Source organism: Sprattus sprattus (assembly GCF_963457725.1).
Source record: "Sprattus sprattus genome assembly, chromosome: 1".
Classification (NCBI taxonomy): Eukaryota; Metazoa; Chordata; class Actinopteri; order Clupeiformes; family Clupeidae; genus Sprattus; species Sprattus sprattus.
In genome coordinates, this window is record NC_137920.1 from 69,742,483 (window position 1) to 69,759,617 (window position 17,135).

The following is a 17,135-nucleotide window of genomic DNA, read 5'->3' on the forward strand; positions in this document are numbered from 1 at the left end:
ATGAAGGGCGAGTTTGACCGCTGACTCTTCATCTACCTCACGCACCATCACGAGTCTCACTCACTCAGTCAGTTAGCCAACCTCCCGTGCCAATGTGTTTCTGTTTAATGGATTGGGCTGGCAATCAGTGGTTTTGCTCTTCAGTGGAATACATCATTAGGTGTTTAAACATCCTCCCATACATCTTCCTTTCTCTCATTGTTTTGGTATTTTGTCTCTCTTGCCCACATAGAACTTGCGTACATCCACTCACTCTTTTTGTGTCTATCTCACCCACTGTCTGCCTGTCTCTCTCCCTCAGCCACTGTCTGTCTCTCTGTCTCTCCCACTGTCTGTCTCTCTCTCTCACCCACTGTCTGTCTCTCTCTCTCACCCACTGTCTGTCTCGCTCTCTCACCGACTGTCTGTCTCGCTCTCCCACTGTCTGTCTCGCTCTCTCACCCACTGTCTGTCTGTCTGTCTGTGGGTAGCACTGGCCGCGATGATTGATAGCGAAGCAGCGAAAGCGGTTTGTCACTCTCGCTGCGCAGCAGATGTGAGGCTGCGTTCACACAGCACGTTTCATGTGGTTTCCAGCACGTCCCAAATTGGAATTGTTCTGAAGCCACAACACACAGCTCCAGCCCCAGCCAAGGAGAGGGACGGGTGAGCACTCGAGAGGGAACAAAGCAAAGGAGGGAGGGAGGGAGGGAGGGAGGGAGGGTGCGGTGGGGAGGGAGATGGAGGGGTGAGAGCGAAGGAGGTAGCAGGTGGAAAAACATATTTCCCAAATTGCTGACAGGTGTAGCAGGGTAGCCCAGCCTCGGTCTGGAGGTTCAAATGGAAAGCTCAGGGTGGGGATCGGAGCAGGCTGCCCGTCGTTGGCAGGACGCCACTGCAAGCAAGATGTGGCTACGACGGGTACTCGCTCACTGACAGAGGAATGTATGTGTGCTTGGGGGGGTGGGGTGTTAGGTGGGGGGGTCCTCTCGTTTAGACCTCCTGTAGAGCCAACAGCAACTACATCACATCATTAGGGTCAAAGGTCAGCTTAGCTCCCGTGGTCTGAAGCAGGTTGGAGCTTCCTGACGGCAGTGAGAGTCCTGTTGTGAAGCGAAGCACGCCTTTACCTATATGCAGTTTAAAGGGTGATGTAATGAAAAAATATTTTTAATACGTACATTTAAAGTTTATGAAGGTAATGTCCTCCAGGCCCTTTCACACCAACCTCCCTCCGTCTGCTTGAAAGGCTGTTCCCTTCAAAAGAGGGATTTCTGTTTTATTTTTTCCCCCCTTTCCTAAGGTAATGGGGTTGGCTGTGGGGAACAAAAGCATTTTTAATGAACCCTGTAAATCTTGCATTAAAAGTAAACTCTCAGAGAGTAAGGTGGAGCAGCAGAGAAGTGAGCCATGCTTTCTGGACTAAAGATGTTGAGATCATTCCCCTGCGTCTCCTTTGAAAGAACCAGTTAGCAAAGTGCTGTGTGTGTGTGTGTGTGTGTGTGTGTGTGTGTGTGTGTTTGTGGGGGGGTTCAGTCCCAACCCTCTGAATGATTAACAGCATGTTGGGTCACCCTGCTCTGGTGTCTAAAGGGAGGTGAATTAATTGGAGACCTCATCAGCACATTTCACAATACAATACACATCACAACTCCTGCCATATTGCAAGGGTTAGGGTTCTCTGGGTCCTCTGGCGAGGCGTGGGACCTCCGCGTCTTCATTGGAGTCAGACCTCATTAATAAACTTGATTCTCTGCCCTGTGAATATCTGTGGAACAGTGAAGCAGTGTGTATTGGTGGTAGTGTGTCCGTGTATCTCCTGAGATAGTTCTTGGTGTCCTCAAACTCACCGGAGTTTGTCGGTGCCGATACTGTTATCATGCATGACAAGGGGAACTTGCTTGGCCTCAGGGGAAAACAAGTTAGAGTGAGCTGGGGACCAGATCATTTGGTCGTTTGCTGGTTGTGTTCCTCTGTATTGGTCTTTGACTTGTCTCCTCAGAAGAACCATTAGGCCTACATGTTACACTCAGAAGAACCATGAGGCCTACATGTTCCCCTCAGAAGAACCATGAGGCCTACATGTTCCCCTCAGAAGAACCATTAGGCCTACATGTTCCACTCAGAAGAACCATGAGGCCTACATGTTCCCCTCAGAAGAACCATGAGGCCTACATGTTCCCCTCAGAAGAACCATGAGGCCTACATGTTCCCCTCAGAAGAACCATTAGGCCTACATGTTCCACTCAGAAGGACCATTAGGCCTAGATGTTCACCTCAGAAGAACCATTAGGCCTACATGTTCCACTCAGAAGAACCATGAGGCCTACATGTTCCTCTCAGAAGGACCATTAGGCCTACATGTTCCCCTCAGAAGAACCATTAGGCCTACATGTTCCACTCAGAAGGACCATTAGGCCTACATGTTCCCCTAAGAAGAACCATGAGGCCTACATGTTCCACTCAGAAGGACCATTAGGCCTACATGTTCCACTCAGAAGAACCATTAGGCCTACATGTTCCTCTCCGAACTCTCATCCTGGGAGGTTCTTGGTAGACCCATTACAGGAAGGAACAAAAGAACCTATATTTTAGATTGAGTGTTTGCCCTTGTGTGTACAAGTGCTGAATTGTGTGCGGTGCCGTGTTCTCTCTGATGTACGTATGTGGTGTTTGTGATTATGGGTGTCTACTCTGTCCATGCCGTTTTTGTCGCGTGTGTCAGATCGCACCGTGGTTGATTTGTGTGGGAGTGTGTGTTTTCCTGCATGCGTTTGCGTGCGGACAGTATTTTGGGATTTCTCAAGCGTTTGATGCCTGTCTCTTCACTGCCTGACTCATGAAAAGTGAAATAAGTGCAAATCTCATTGGATGACAGATGTCCCAGCCAGCACATCCTATTTGCCTATTTGTCATTTTAGGCCAATTTTTAGAAAGCTATAAAAATCAGTGACATGCGCTTGGGTGGGGATTTTCCTCTGTCTCTCTCTGTCTGTCTGTCTGTCTGTCTGTCTGTCTTTTCTCTGTATCCCCGTTTCATATTGTTTCTTTCTTTCCCTCTTTTGTGAGATCAGGACAGACTCTGATTTAGCACCGAGAAAGGGAGTGCGTGTTTGTGAGCGAGCAGCTCATATGTGTATGACTCTGGGCTGGGCTTTGGGTGGTGTGGTGAAGGGTGGGATGAGGAGAGGGACAAGCGGGAGAGTTAGGGAGGCGTTGGAGGGTCCGTGGGAGAGATAAGCACTCGCCTCAGTTTAGTGCCCCCCCCCCCCCCCCCCCCCCCCCCCCCCAAATATATAAACACCCTGAGTCACTCATAACTCACCCCCCCGCCACTGTTATTTCTGGCTTTCTGCACTAATTTTTATTTGATTTTACATGGTCCTCCTAAATAGAGTACATCGTTGGAGTGTTGCGTGTCAATCTGATTAGATTAGCCGTAGATTCAGATTAAGGGCTGATTTTGGACAGAGTTATCCCCTGTGTGTGAGTGTGTGTGTGTGTGTGTGTGTGTGTGTGTGTGTTCGTGGGAGAGAGAGGAGGGAAGGGAGGAAGCATGAAGGGAGAGTGGGGAATAGAGAGAAGGGAAAACGAGCTAGCTGATGCTCATGAGTCTCCCATGAAGAGAAGCAGATGGTGTCTTATCACAGCTCTTATCGCCATCCTGATGGGCTCGCTGGCTTCCTCTGACAGACAGGGAATTCTGGGCTTTGGCCATGTGTGTTACTGCTCAGAGCCTTTGGGAACAGTTCTAATAATATTTTTTCAATATTAATTTCCATAGTTTGAAAAAGAGAGCTCCATGAGTCATATGACAGGCATGTCTTGGCTTTGGTATAAAGCAATCTAGTGTTCTGTTTGTTGTGCGCTGAGCCGAGACAGAAAGGAGAAGAAGAAGGAGAGAATCAGAGGGAGGACAAAGGACTAGCCTATAGACAGACATGGATGGTGAAAGAGAATGGATGGCGAGACATGAGAGGACAACTCAGTAATGCAGAGCATTTATACTTCTAAAAAAACTAAAACAAGTATTTTTTTTGTTGTTGTGTAATCATGTATATTTACTTCTTCCCACCTGGCACATACACACAGACACAGACACAGACACAGACACAGACACAGACACAGACACAGACACAGACACAGACACAGACACAGACACAGACACAGACACAGACACAGACACAGACACACACATATACACACACACACACATATACACACACACACACACACACTTGTCACTTCTGAATTTCTATCTCTTCTTTGTAGCAGGAGACCTTAATTTTTACAGCCGCGAGTTGTGCGAGCAAATATTTTGGATGCATATTTGGAAATGTCTGGATAGTTTTCTGTGAGGGATGCCAAGCCGCCGCCTCACGCATTCACTGCCTGTCAGGGATTCTCACGCTCATGGCCTCTCGTCGCTCACCAGCGAGCACAACAGCAAAGATAGCCCTGATGTCAACACGCAGGCCTGAAGGACGACCATGCAAATCATCTGCTGATGATTTCCAATTGACTGTGAAAACCTCATCAAGCCAGAGCTCTCACAAGAGAAATTTCGAAAGAGGCTTGCCTCGTGTTTTTTAGTTCAGACTGCCAACTGTGGTTCGGGGCTGTGTGGACCCACCTCTTTCGTTTGATAATTGTTACCCAGACTTGTTATCATTCCAGTGTAGACTTACACAGTTGTGGTGGGCCGATGATGCCGTGGTGACAAACTGCTGGATCGTGTTCGCAGCTTTTCCCTCTAATTGTGAGCGCTAACCGTCTTGTTTTTTATCGATCTGCCTCGGTATGGCTAAGGACTGTTTGCTGGAGAGCCTTCTTTTATACTCGTCTATAAAACTAATGATGTTGGTTTAGCGTTTGCACAGCTGTTCTGCCTCAACATGGCCCACATGCTTCTCATCAGGTCCTGTGTTATTTCTCAAACTTAAAAAAGAAAAAACGTCTCAATTTTCCGTCCTCAATGTGGCACCACTAGGGCAGAAAACAAAATTGTGTTTATGAAATGTAACTGTCCCATCAAATGTAAACAGAAAATACTCTCAGCGAACGCTTCAAGCTCACATGCACAGACGAGGTTTGCCACATCAATAAGAGACTGTGGTGTGTGCCGTTTTTATAGTTGACTGTTTTTGCCCACTTGTTTACAGGTTGTTTCTCTTCAGCGAAAATGACAAGAAACAACCAGCAATGACAACAAAAGTTGGCTTCTCAAGCCAGTTTGTCAACTGAACAGAATTCAGAATGTGACCTAATCAATAATTTTGTCAAGTACTCTAGTACAAACATGTTTTTCAAATGCTGAAATACACATTAGACTGTTCATATTGTGTGAGTAAACAATGTTATCAAATTCACTTACATCTGCTCCCTATATATCCGGTCTCTACTGATGGGTGTGTGTGGTGGTTTTCTACTTCTGCTTAGGATATGGTAGTAATTGGTCTGTAAGTTAAAAGTTGGTCACTTGAGTGGGCCATTGTTTAACCTGTCAAGTATGGGTGTGTGTTGTGGTTTTCTACTTCTGCTTAGGATATGGTAGTAAGTTAAGAGTTGGTCACTTGAGTGGGCCATTGTTTAACCTGTCAAGTCAAGCATCTTCCTCCAGACCTCTGCACAACATCTGCCTTGCTGACTATATCCGTGTTTTACCCATGTTTACCTTACGGAGTAACAGGACTGCGCTGAGGCAGAACCCAGAATGTTTATTCACGTTCTCTGCCAGCTTCTCTCTGACATGTCCCACTCAGAACTCATTACGGCTCTCCTGCATCTGAGGGCGTTCCAGTCTCCGCTGATTATAATGATCAAACACATGCTGTGTCTCGAAGACAGAGATGTGTTTATTGGCCATTATTTTGGACTGAGTACGATGAGGAGGAACCTGACTGATCCAAAGCCCACTCCATTCACTTTTATCATCAATTTTTCCCCTCAATCGTCAAGTTTTTCCTTTTTTTTCAATCGCCATCGGACATGTGGGCTTCCCTGACAACAAGCCCTTTATATGCTGGGCCCTCAAAGCATCATAAAATGATTATGGTCCACTTTCTGCTCTTGTTGAAGCTTTATCTCTTGGTGCATATAAATAAGATGTATGCACTTGCACGCACATGCGCACCCACACCCACACCCACAAACGCATGCACGCGCACACACACACACACACACACACACACACACACACACACACACACACACACACACACACACACACACACACTTATGGGTTGCTTTTCTCCATATGTGTGTGCTATGCGGTTTTGCAGAGTGGAGATGGTATTTGGCCCAGATGGCAGTAGTGTTGATGGAGGCTTTAGAGCAGCTGTATTTGTTTAGCTGTGGCCTGTGATTGGGTAAAGTTGGCTATGTTAAACAGAACTAATTGAGGGCTTCAGGTGGATCTGGCCACTCAGTGGGGTCTATGTTCAGATCATGGAAGTGGTCAAAGTGTGCTTGAGTTGAAGTGCGCTGTCATGCATGTACACAGAACAGTACTTTCAAAGCTGTTTTATGTGGGCACACATTTTCGGAAAATCCCACAGGTGACGCATTTCTGTTCAAAGTCCATTTTGTGTCATTGGTGGGGTCAAATATAGCCTTGAACTCACTGGTAATTCTGTGGTCAGGCCTGGGATTGAAACATTTTGTGGGAAACACTTAATTAAGCTGAAGTCTGGATGAGGACACACAGCTGCTAAAAATCCGTTTAAGATCAGTGTGGGTTGGCCAAGGTTTATCACACAATCTGCTGTTTGTGAGCATGAAGACCTGTGTGTGTGTGTGTGTGTGTCTGTGTGTGTGTATGTGTGTGTGTGTGTGTGTGTGTGTGTGTGTGTGTCGGTCCGGTGTTCGCCGCACCAGCTGTGCCCCAGCTGTTTGGAGCAGCAGACCGCAGCAGCATCTGGGGTTCAGTGGCCGATGGAGGCGTGTTGTACCGGCCGCTGGTGGGGGGGAAACTCTTGGGCTTATGAGGTGAGAACAGGCCACGTCTGGTCCCAAAACAGGCCTGTGGACATTCGCTGTCGGTGGCCCTGTGCATCCTCGTGCTTGTGCAGTTCTTACCTACTAGTCTGTTTCACACTGCGCAGTGTCTGGGGTTTTTGTTGTGTCTGCTCCCCTGGACTATTCATTTTGTGGTCTTGCTCATGGTCATGATCACTGATGCATAGACAACAGTAAATGTAACCACAGTAAACAAACATCTAGCTGTTGCTAGGGGCTTTGTGTGTATTGTCTGTCTTCTCCCGACTAAGATGTTCTCCCACTTGCTTGATAAAATATCAGATATTTTAAGGACATCTAAAAGAAAGGCTTTTCTACATGGTCCTTACTCTTATTCATAGACCGTTGCAACAGTTTATCAAAACATTTAACTTAGTTTCTGTCCGTACAGGTCTCCCAGTGCACTTTCAAAATGACAATGGGATTCAGACCTGGTGGTTGTGCTGGTCATGACAACCTTGGTTCCTTATCTATTATTAAACCACTCTTATTGAGCTGAGTGGCACTTTCTGGCATTTTCTTGCTGGATTGTTCAGTTGCTAGGTGACACCTGGGATCCAGGGGGTCTGCCAGTATCAAACCACCTATTGGACCCTCTCCGATCAGGGGGGTCTGCCAGTATCAGACGACCCAATATTGGACCCTCTCCGATCAAAACACTGTCCTCCAAAAATCATGTGGAGTGGTCATTCTCTTATCTTCCAATCAAACCAACTGAACCAAGCTATCTGTTTACAGCAGTGCACCTGATCCGACTGATTCTCCAAGGCATCGATCAGTTGTGCAAGGGGTCCCTTCTGTTTTGTTGAAGTGAGATCCTCCTGCTGCCCAAAGTTTTGGTGGATTTGATTGGCCACTCTTGCTGTCGGTTGCATTTAAACAGGGGATACATTTCAAGGCCTATGGTGGAAAGCCAAAACCTAGGATGGTAGCAAACACCATAACTAGTTTTTGTGTACATATATGTACATATATTATTATATTGTAATGATTAATCATTAAGTAACACACAATAGCACACCAACAACAAATAACTAATAATAAAATAAAACAATTATAACAATGTAGTGTAATAAAAGTGATGTGAATGTGGTCTCTCTCAAAAAAATGAAATTCTGACAATTTAGCTTAACCCTTAATGGACGATGCAAAATATTTTGTGGACATTTTTTACTTTTCCTTTCCTTTCCTTCCTTTGGTTATATCCTAGCACCTCCCTTTGATAAAAATGTGTAGGAAATAAGGACGGATAACTGAAACCGTGGTTACGAAATCAACAGATATGGGGGTTCCACTGTATACATAGTGCTCATGTGACCTGAAACCTCAGAAGAGGTTTTAACCCAGTATAAATAGACAGATATATGTGAGTAATTATCACAGAGCAGCTGAGTTCTGGGAACTTCTAACTTCAGGCATTGATGAAATTACAGAATAAGTGCTTGTGTAATGTCCAGGCTTGGTGTGGAAATGATACAAAAATTAGATTTTTCAAAGATGAGCGAGTATGTCCCCATTCTCGGTATTATTAAAATATTCCACTTGCCAGGGAACATTTAATTTCTGACCCTTTTTTGGCTCTTTAGCCAAAACAAGCAGCAAAAATAATCAGATTTCCACGGTAACTGGAGAGCTCCTCTGAGGCGCTGACATCACTAGCCTTCACGGGAGTTTTGTCTTTTAATTCCCCAGTTGTTGTCCTCAGTTTTTCGTATCTATAATGGATCTCCGTGGCCCCGACCTGAGATAGGTTTACAAGCGCACAGATGGCGTGGTGGTTTCCTCCCCGTCTGACATGTTCTCAGAACACTTAGAGTAATATTCCGGGTTTAGAAGCTCCTCTGGGCCATGTACGTGAATCTGAGAGGTTCGTTTTTAGGCCCTTCAGTAATGCCAAAGTAATGCCAAGGCTAGTAATGGTTTTTCCGGTAAATCTACTTGAAGTTGAGTGACACGCTCCTATTTGCAGCATAATTAAAAGCTCTTACGTCTGTAAACATTTCTTGTCTAGAAACTTTAAAGGCGATATATGGTAACTAGAATCTTCAAGGACTCTTTAGTTGGCTCGTTCTAGATACCACCTTTCAATGGTTCTAATGCTCTGGGGTGGTTCTTCTTTCGGGTTTGTTTGCAACCCATTCTTTTCAGCCAGTGGTCTTAACATCTCTGAAGGGAAACTCGTCTCTGGATTCACTTACTGTGAAAATCCCTGTCAGCTTGAACCCTCAGACAGACTTTTTGCCCATGCCTAAGTGTGAACCAGGGATCCAGTCTCAAGGAGGCACAACACACCCTTTGGCAAACACTTTTTTTTTTAAGGCCTGTTGTTTTTGGCAGAGCAATTTTTAAAGGCCTATAGTAATTGTACTTTTTGAATCCCATCAATGGAGGTGAAGTTTAGGTTCTGTCCCAGAAAGCCATAAATGAGGGGTAAATTATGCCATCATTTGCCTTGTCACTGAAAGTATATATGTAGAGGAACAGACTCTGTGTTTTAACCAGCTGAACTGTACCAGCGACCGTCTGTTTCTCTTATAGTCGTGCTGTCCTTGCTCTTGACTTTCCAAAATTGAGCCTATCGTTGATTTATCATTTGCCCACTGAGGTGCTGAAGGCAGATGAGTCACTTGAGTCTCATGTCCCCTCAGAAGACATCTGCCTTATGAATGGTCTCTCCCTCTGTCCTTGCTAAGCAAACCCCCCCGGGGCCCAGGAACCCATCGCTTCGTCCAGCTCGAGAACCACTCTGGGACGGGATCAGACGATTGTGTCACTGGCGATAAAGGCTCGACCAAGCAAAAAAAAAGCGTCATTATTATTATTTTGCACAGTTCAGATGGTCAAAATGTTGACGGATTATGAGCCAGCTCTGCTGAATGAACCCTTTATTTATGTGATGTGGACACCCTCCAGCTCCATCATGACTGCTCTGTCATCAGACGGCTCCATCAGAGCCTTGCTGACTCAATGTAATGAAACCCAAACAGCTTGAGGTGAAGACCAGTCAGATGTTATGGCTGGTCCTGCCGATGCAAAGGCCTGTCTGTGAGGTTCTGGGCTGATGACTTGAAGCTGCCAGTTGGACCTGGTGTCTGGGTTTCAAGCAATGCTAGACTTCCAACAATTATTTAATTCTGAAGACATTGTGAAAAATATGCTGTTTTTCCCCAACATCTGTGCATTTTGTGACAGAGCCATCATGACAGGTGTTATATTTTCCTTACCATGAAAAATGTAAAATAATCCATAAAAACACCAGAAACAAAGTCTTACAATGCGTAGAATGAACAGAACCCTTGGGTAACGCTCCTTCAGAATCAAATCCTTGCGGTAGGTCTAGAATTTTTTTTTTTTAAGCAACAAAAACCCTACACCTTTTTTTTGGGGAGGTTTTCCTGTGAGGGCAACTCAAATGAGCCTTTACCCCAAGAGTGCAGTGTACCTCCTTTGTGGAAGTCTTCTGTCCTTTTTTCCCACTTCCCTGGAGGAAGGGTTTCATAGCCTCACATATACAGTATATAGTCTACACAGAGCAGTGCAATTTGTAAACAGTAGTTCAGCTGTTTATTTTCCAAGTCACTCCTTGTTTGAAATCTCCTGAAACAGTGTGGGTGTTTTAGTGCTGAACCGGGCATGATTACAGCCGGCAGTTAGTACTCTTTGGGAAAACATGTCCAACAGATGCGCTTACGTTCGAGAGACATATTCAAATAAATACCTTGGATCGAGACACTACTGTGGACTTTTAACCGCACACTCTCCTGTTCTCTGTCTTGCACACTCTCTCCATCTTCTTTCCGTCTTTCTCCATCTCTTTCTCAATCACTCCATTTTGAGCGTCTGCACTTTCAACAGTCATTATAAAAATCTATTTTTCTTCAAACATATACTTCACTTCACCATGAATGAATACAGCGTGTAGATGTCAACATCAGGTGCGGCATGAAATCCCTTCGTGCAGAGCGCTTTCGGGCCGACTCCCCTGTAGTCTGCAGTGCCGAGTTTCAGTGTTTTTTAGCTACACACCTGCACCGGACTGGTATGTTTATGATGCGCATCCAGCGGTAGTAAGCTTAGAGCCTTGAGGTGGCGGGGGTCCTTCTCGATCTCTGCCAGGCGTTGGCACGCCTAAACCCCCCCCCCCTCCCCCTTCCCCTTCCCCCTCCACCGGCTTCAGTTTCCATGTTTAATAGATGAGCCACAGCAGCAGCGGGCGAGGGGGCGAGCGGGCACCAGATGAGAAGAACCCGATAGCTGCCAAGGGCAGGCCCAGCGCTGGAGTGGCATGCACACGGGATCCCATTGAAAATAAATCAATAAAACGGTAGCCTGGAGCAGCAGATCTGCTTTCCCACAAGCATTCCCAAAAGTGATAGCACTCCAGGGCCCTGCCAAAAAATGCACAACAAGTCGCTGCCTGAGTGGCATTACAATATTGAACAATGCCAGGAGGGGTGATGCCGTTCAAAAGAATGGGTAAGGGCAAGCATACGTGTGCTTTTGTGAGTGTGTGTCTCTGAGAGAGAGAGAGAGCGGTGTGTGTTTGTGAGTGTGTGTGTGTGTCTGAGAGAGAGAGCATGTGTGTGTTTGTGAGTGTGTGTGTCTGAGAGAGAGAGCATGTGTGTGTGTGTGTGTGTGTGTGTGTGTGTGTGTGTGTGTGTGTGTGTGTGTGTGTTTGTGTGTGTGTGTGTGTTTGTGTGTGTGTGTGTGTGTTTGTGTGTGTGTTTGTGTGTGTGTGTGTGTGTTTGTGTGTGTGTGTGTGTGTGTGTGTGTGTGTGTGTGTGTGTTTTTGTGTGTGTGTTTGTGTAAATTGAGTGTGATATTTCCCATTTTCTGCTTTGCACAAGTCTATTGATTTGTTTGTCCTAGTAATGGATGAAGCCTTATAAGACATCGTTGGAGGGCACAGGAGGTTTGGAGGGAAAGTAATCTGGAAGAGCGGAAAAGGGAAGCTCTATTTCTATATGTGAAAGGCGTCTGGCCTGGGATTGGAATATGTCCTGGCGTTTCCCTGGGTGGTCTGTGAGGAGCTGGGGTCTGGGGTTTGGGGCTGTGTTTTTAGGGGGCCCATCTCGAGAGTCATGTCCAATCAGATCCACAAATGGGAACATATGACTCACCCAAACCAGACAGGCAAATGCACGTACGTTCAGCTCGTGCACAAACACAATTTGCACAGTCAGGCTTGCACTTGCTTATACCACCACATGCCAGCCCAAAGAAAGGGCAGCCAAAGTTACATACATCTATGTGTTTTTTTAGCTGCACTAGTAGGACATTAGCCATTATATCATCTCACAGTAGGCTTCTGTTTAATTACAGTTGACTACATCTAAACCTACACCTCCACTAGAGTTTGTGTGCGTGTGTGTGTGTGTGTGTGTGTGTGTGTGTGTGTGTGTGTTTACGTGTAAGTGTGTTTGTGTGTGTGTGTAAGTGAGTCTTTGTATGTGTTTGTGTAGGTGTGTTTGTGTGTGTGTGTGTGTGTGTGTGTGTGTTTGTATAAGTGTGGGTGTGTTTACGTGTAAGTGTGTGTGTGTGTGTATGTGTGTGTGTGTGTGTGTGTGTGTGTTTGTTTAGGTGTGTGTGTGTGTGTGTTAGTGGTTGTGTGTCTCTCTGTGTTTGTGTACTTCCAGCACATCTCCTCCAGCAGGTATATAGCCTCTCCATGGGGATAAAGGGTTGAATGTAAACCTAGTAGAAGGGAACCGGGCATTCACACACAGCAAGTCCCACGCTAGGGTCATGTTGCAGAGTCTAGACAGCTTGTCTCTTTTTGCCTTTTCAGGACAGTGTGGCATTAGGTGAGCATTTGGAAGGTTAGCATCCCAGTCAAGCCTTCTCCCATCTCAGCCACCTCCTTCTTAGTCATCCACCAGGTTTCTTTGTCCTTCTAGGCTCCTGTCTGATTCTAGACGAGAGTCTCAAAATGGCCATTTTGCCAAAACAAACATTTGACATGTACAGTTACTCACGACATGACTGCTGTGTACGTTCTTCATGCACACACATCCTTTCGAAAAAAAGTATTATACTTTTTCCTTTTTTTGTCAGAATGAAGTAGCATCAACTCGATTAGTTTCTAAAAGCTTTTTTGGTTCCAATTGAAGTTGACACTGTTCCTGCCGCCCTGACACTTTTCTCACCTCTGGTCTTCTTTCTCACCTGGAGTGTGAGGGCTCGCCATCCGCTCTAAACCACTGGATCAGGTTGTTCCTCGTCTACCTGTCTAAACCCGATACCTCGGAAACCTAATCTGTGCTTTGTGGCCATTTTCAGCATTCCTCTAAATGTTTGTTAATATGTAAATGTTTTTCGAAAGAGGTTTGGGGGTTTGGGTCACTCCTACTGAGCTGAATAAGAAACGACTTGTTGATGTACAACACCATTCCGTGTTTGCCCTGTGGGGACTTTAAAAGACCGCTTCGTTCTCCACCATTTACAAACTCGACAGACATAGGTGGGGCGAGCGCTCCAGAGCTGCGTTCCCTCTCGACAGGGATATGAAAGCCAATCCCTTGACACTTGTCATAAATCACGGCGCTCCTCAGACAGTTTATCTAAGGGGAAGATTTGTTAGTTTAGCTTTTCCCTCTGAAAAACTACACCTGCGCTGCGAACACAAGCTCCTGTCAAACAGCCCTAATTTTATCCCTAATCCACTAAGTGTGACATCCTACACCTCGATGAGCCGATGTAGGCTGAGGACTTAAAATATGGGATGAATTCTTTTGCTCTCTCTCTCTCTCTCTTTTTTCCCCTTTTTTTATGAATCCTGTTGAACACGATGTACTGTGTTCCAGCCAAGTCTCTTCTAATATCTGGTTTCTGAGGTGCAGTGGCTGAAGGTGGGGAGTGTGCGACCCCCGGACAGATGTCTTTTATTGACGGCTCACCTAAACGAAGCCATTACCACATTGGATCAGTTCTGGTGATTTGTGGTTTGTTTTAAGAAGAGGTGGCTTCATTCCACGAACATTGAAGTCATTAACATCATTCCAGTCCTGGAGGGGTGTGTGAGTGTACACCTCCTGGGGGGTTGGTGGGGGTGGGGGTGGGGGACTGAGTCAGAGGCATCCTTGCCTCGGCTGCCGCTGTGGGGGGGGGGGGGGGGGGGGGGGGGGGGGGATTTTCTGGCAGCAGGGCCGAGGGCAGGCGGTTTACCGTACCGTTCCGCAGGCGGAGGCTGCCGGAGAATGCTGAGGTCATCAGAGGAGGTTGAGAAGAGAATGGTTTATGAGGGGCTGTCTCAGTGTTCAAGTGTGGTGCGGCTGAGGTCAAAGTTCACAATCATCAAGTACCCCCCGACAGAAGGAGTTGGTTAATGAGACAGTGGACAGTTTGCTCCTGTTAGCAGTCCTCTTTTGATTTGCTGTGAGCTTTAATGCACGCTCACTCTCACACACACTCATGCTCTACCACCCTCCCTGTCTCACTGGACTGTGTGATCCCAAGCTAATGTTGCAGACGTGCTTACTCATCTTAAAGGTGGGATGTGTAGAAGCCTGCTGGTTCAGTTGGGAAGTTGACCAGCATGTGTACGTTTTCTCTTTGTGTGTGTTTGTGTGTGTGTGTGTGTGTGTGTGTGTGTGTGTGTGTGTATGTGTGTGTGTGTTAGTGTGTGTTTGTGTGTGTGTGTGTGTGTGTGGTTGTGTGTATGTGTGAGTGTGTGTGTATGTGTGTATGTGTGTGTGTGTGTGTGTGAGTGTGTGTGTGTGTGTGTGTGTGTGTGTGTGTGTGTGTGTGTGTGTGTGTGTGTGTTTGTGTGTGTGTGTATTTGAGAGAGAGAGAGAGAGAAAGAAAGAAAGCCTGGCTCAGAGCTTCCCAGCACCTGGCTGACATTAGAAGCAGGCACGACAATAAAGAGCTGAAGTGGAACTGGGAGTTCAGGACTGTTATTGGCAGGGCAGCGCGTCCCTCAGCCAGCACCGAGCGATGATAATGGAGGGGGGGGGGGGGTTGGATTAGAACGGGAGGGAAGCTATTAGGTCAGGGAGCGAGGGAGGTGGAGAGTGTGTGTGTGTGTGTGTGTGTTTGTGTGTGAGAGATGATAATGAAGAGATGATAATGGAGGGGGGGGGGGGGGGTGGGGGGGGGGATAAGAACGGGAGGGAAGCTATTAGGTCAGGGAGCGAGGGAGGTGGAGAGTCCGAGGGACTTTTCATTTCTTCTGGCCACCTGTGTTTTTGCTTTGAAATGGCCTTGGGAATTACTCGTTCACACGGTCATTCTGTGTTTATCTTCAAAAATGTCTTTTTCGAGATTAATCAGTGTGTGTGTGTGTGTGTGTGTGGGAGGAAGAGACAGGGAAAGTCATGTGTAGTGAAAGTAGATCATCCCATAGGAATGCCTAAGTGCTGTAAATCAGTGGGGTTCCTTGGAACTCACAGATTCTGTCTCTCTCACACACACACACACACACACACACACACACACACACACACACACACACACACATACCCCCACACCTTATTTCCTATGTATCATACTGAGAGGTCTTGTTCACACACAATTTGAACATACAGGCCTTCCTTTTTTTCGGTGAAGCTTGGCATTGCCTTCTATTGCACAATTCCATTGAATTACTTTTTATTTTTGTACTTGTCCAATATGTGAATTTTAGGAAAATAAATTATAATTTACCAGACCTCACCGTGCATTTCACCAGACCCAATCCGTATTTGATGCACTGACTGGACTGGAAGTGTGTGCAGATGTGTTCCAGATCAATGCTTTCTGACCCCTCAAACGCTAACTGGAGAGACATGTAATACGTGATTAGTAACAAACATGTGTTTCCTCTGCATATGTGATGCGTTACGTGACTCTTTAAATCGTGTAATGAGATCATTGTCTAGCTGTCTTCACCTTTGTGAAGGGACGTACAACTAGGATGACTTCCTGTCCTTATTGTGTAACATGTGACCAGGGGACTTCATAGCCCTCTCCAAAAAAAGAGTGTAGTAACAGACGCCAATAAAGCACTGCAAGGCCTATTTGCTTGTCACTTTCTATTTAGATTGGCTTGGGGGAGGACATGTGAAATAGGATAGATTACTCTCTCACAAATGTGAAGTGAAGTTATCCCATTAATATCTCAATGATGCAAGTCATCTCTGATGTAGTGCTATGAGTGGCTTCGCCAACATTGGCAGTACACTGTCTGTTTGTCCAAGCAAACTTAATATGTGATTATTCATTTGTCTGTGTGTCCTGCCCAATGTGATTTGTGTCCCGTGGTGTCATTGTCTATCTTGAGTGTTAATGAGTAAATATGTGTTGGAGTTGGAAGTCTGACTGTCCGGTTCCTTCTTCTGCCCCGTGTCTCTCCAGAGTGGCGTCCCCCGGAGGGCCAGCCTGAGGGACCCCCGGCTCACTGCCCAGAGCGTCGTCCATCGCATCAAGAGAAGTCAGAATGGCAAACGGCCCGAACAAGGTATACGGCAGCCTGGGAGGCTCCAACCCCTTTTCCCACATCATCAGTCGAAATGAAATGTTTAATCTAGCGCTCTGGCCTCCCACATAGGCTGACTGTAAACAGCATCTCAGTGGAACTCTTGGGGGTGTGTATGGTCGGGTTTGCTTGATCTGCTTTGTGTCTGCTTGTTTTGCCTGTATTGGGTCACACACTGTGTGTGTCTGTGTGTGTGTGTTTGTGTGTGTGTGTGTGTGTGTGTGTGTGTGTGGGTAGGTGTGTGTGTGCACGTGTCGTGTGTCGAGGATGGAGCTGATGAGTTGTGTGCTTAGTTTGTGCAAAGTCTGACAACATGAAGATGGTTTACGTGCATGTGTCATATGTGTTTAACGCACATTGACTTCAGAAGGGAGAGAGGCAGATGGAGAATGTCTAGTTCTCCATCCCATACCTCTTGTGATTGTTTGCGGGTGCTAAATGCACAAAGCGGAATCCAGTGGTATCTGTCCTTGGTGGTGGAGAATGTCGGCTCATTTGTTGTGGTGTACCTTTGAAAGGCTGAGATGTGGGTATGCGAGAACTGCAGCCGTCCGTTGTTTAGTTTTCTCTGTCATTTTTCTGAGTGTCGAGCTGAACAAGTCGGTGTACGTATATATTATACGTTTAGAAGTCACACACACACTGCGCGCCCCTCTCCGTCGCTCTCGAGTTACCCAAGTGGCAT

At 46.3% G+C, this 17,135-nt stretch overlaps 1 protein-coding gene across 1 annotated transcript in view; it reads left to right on the forward strand.

Annotated features, from left to right (window-relative positions):
- The window catches only part of eda (ectodysplasin A), a gene marked incomplete at its 3' end in the record, with an annotated part of 35,308 nt that overhangs the window by 8,605 nt on the left and 9,568 nt on the right, over window positions 1-17,135 (forward strand). Inside the window, exon 2 of the mRNA XM_080847193.1 lies at window positions 16,330-16,432. Within this exon, the coding sequence (XP_080703319.1) occupies window positions 16,330-16,432 (103 nt within the window). The remainder of the gene's footprint in view (window positions 1-16,329; window positions 16,433-17,135) is intronic.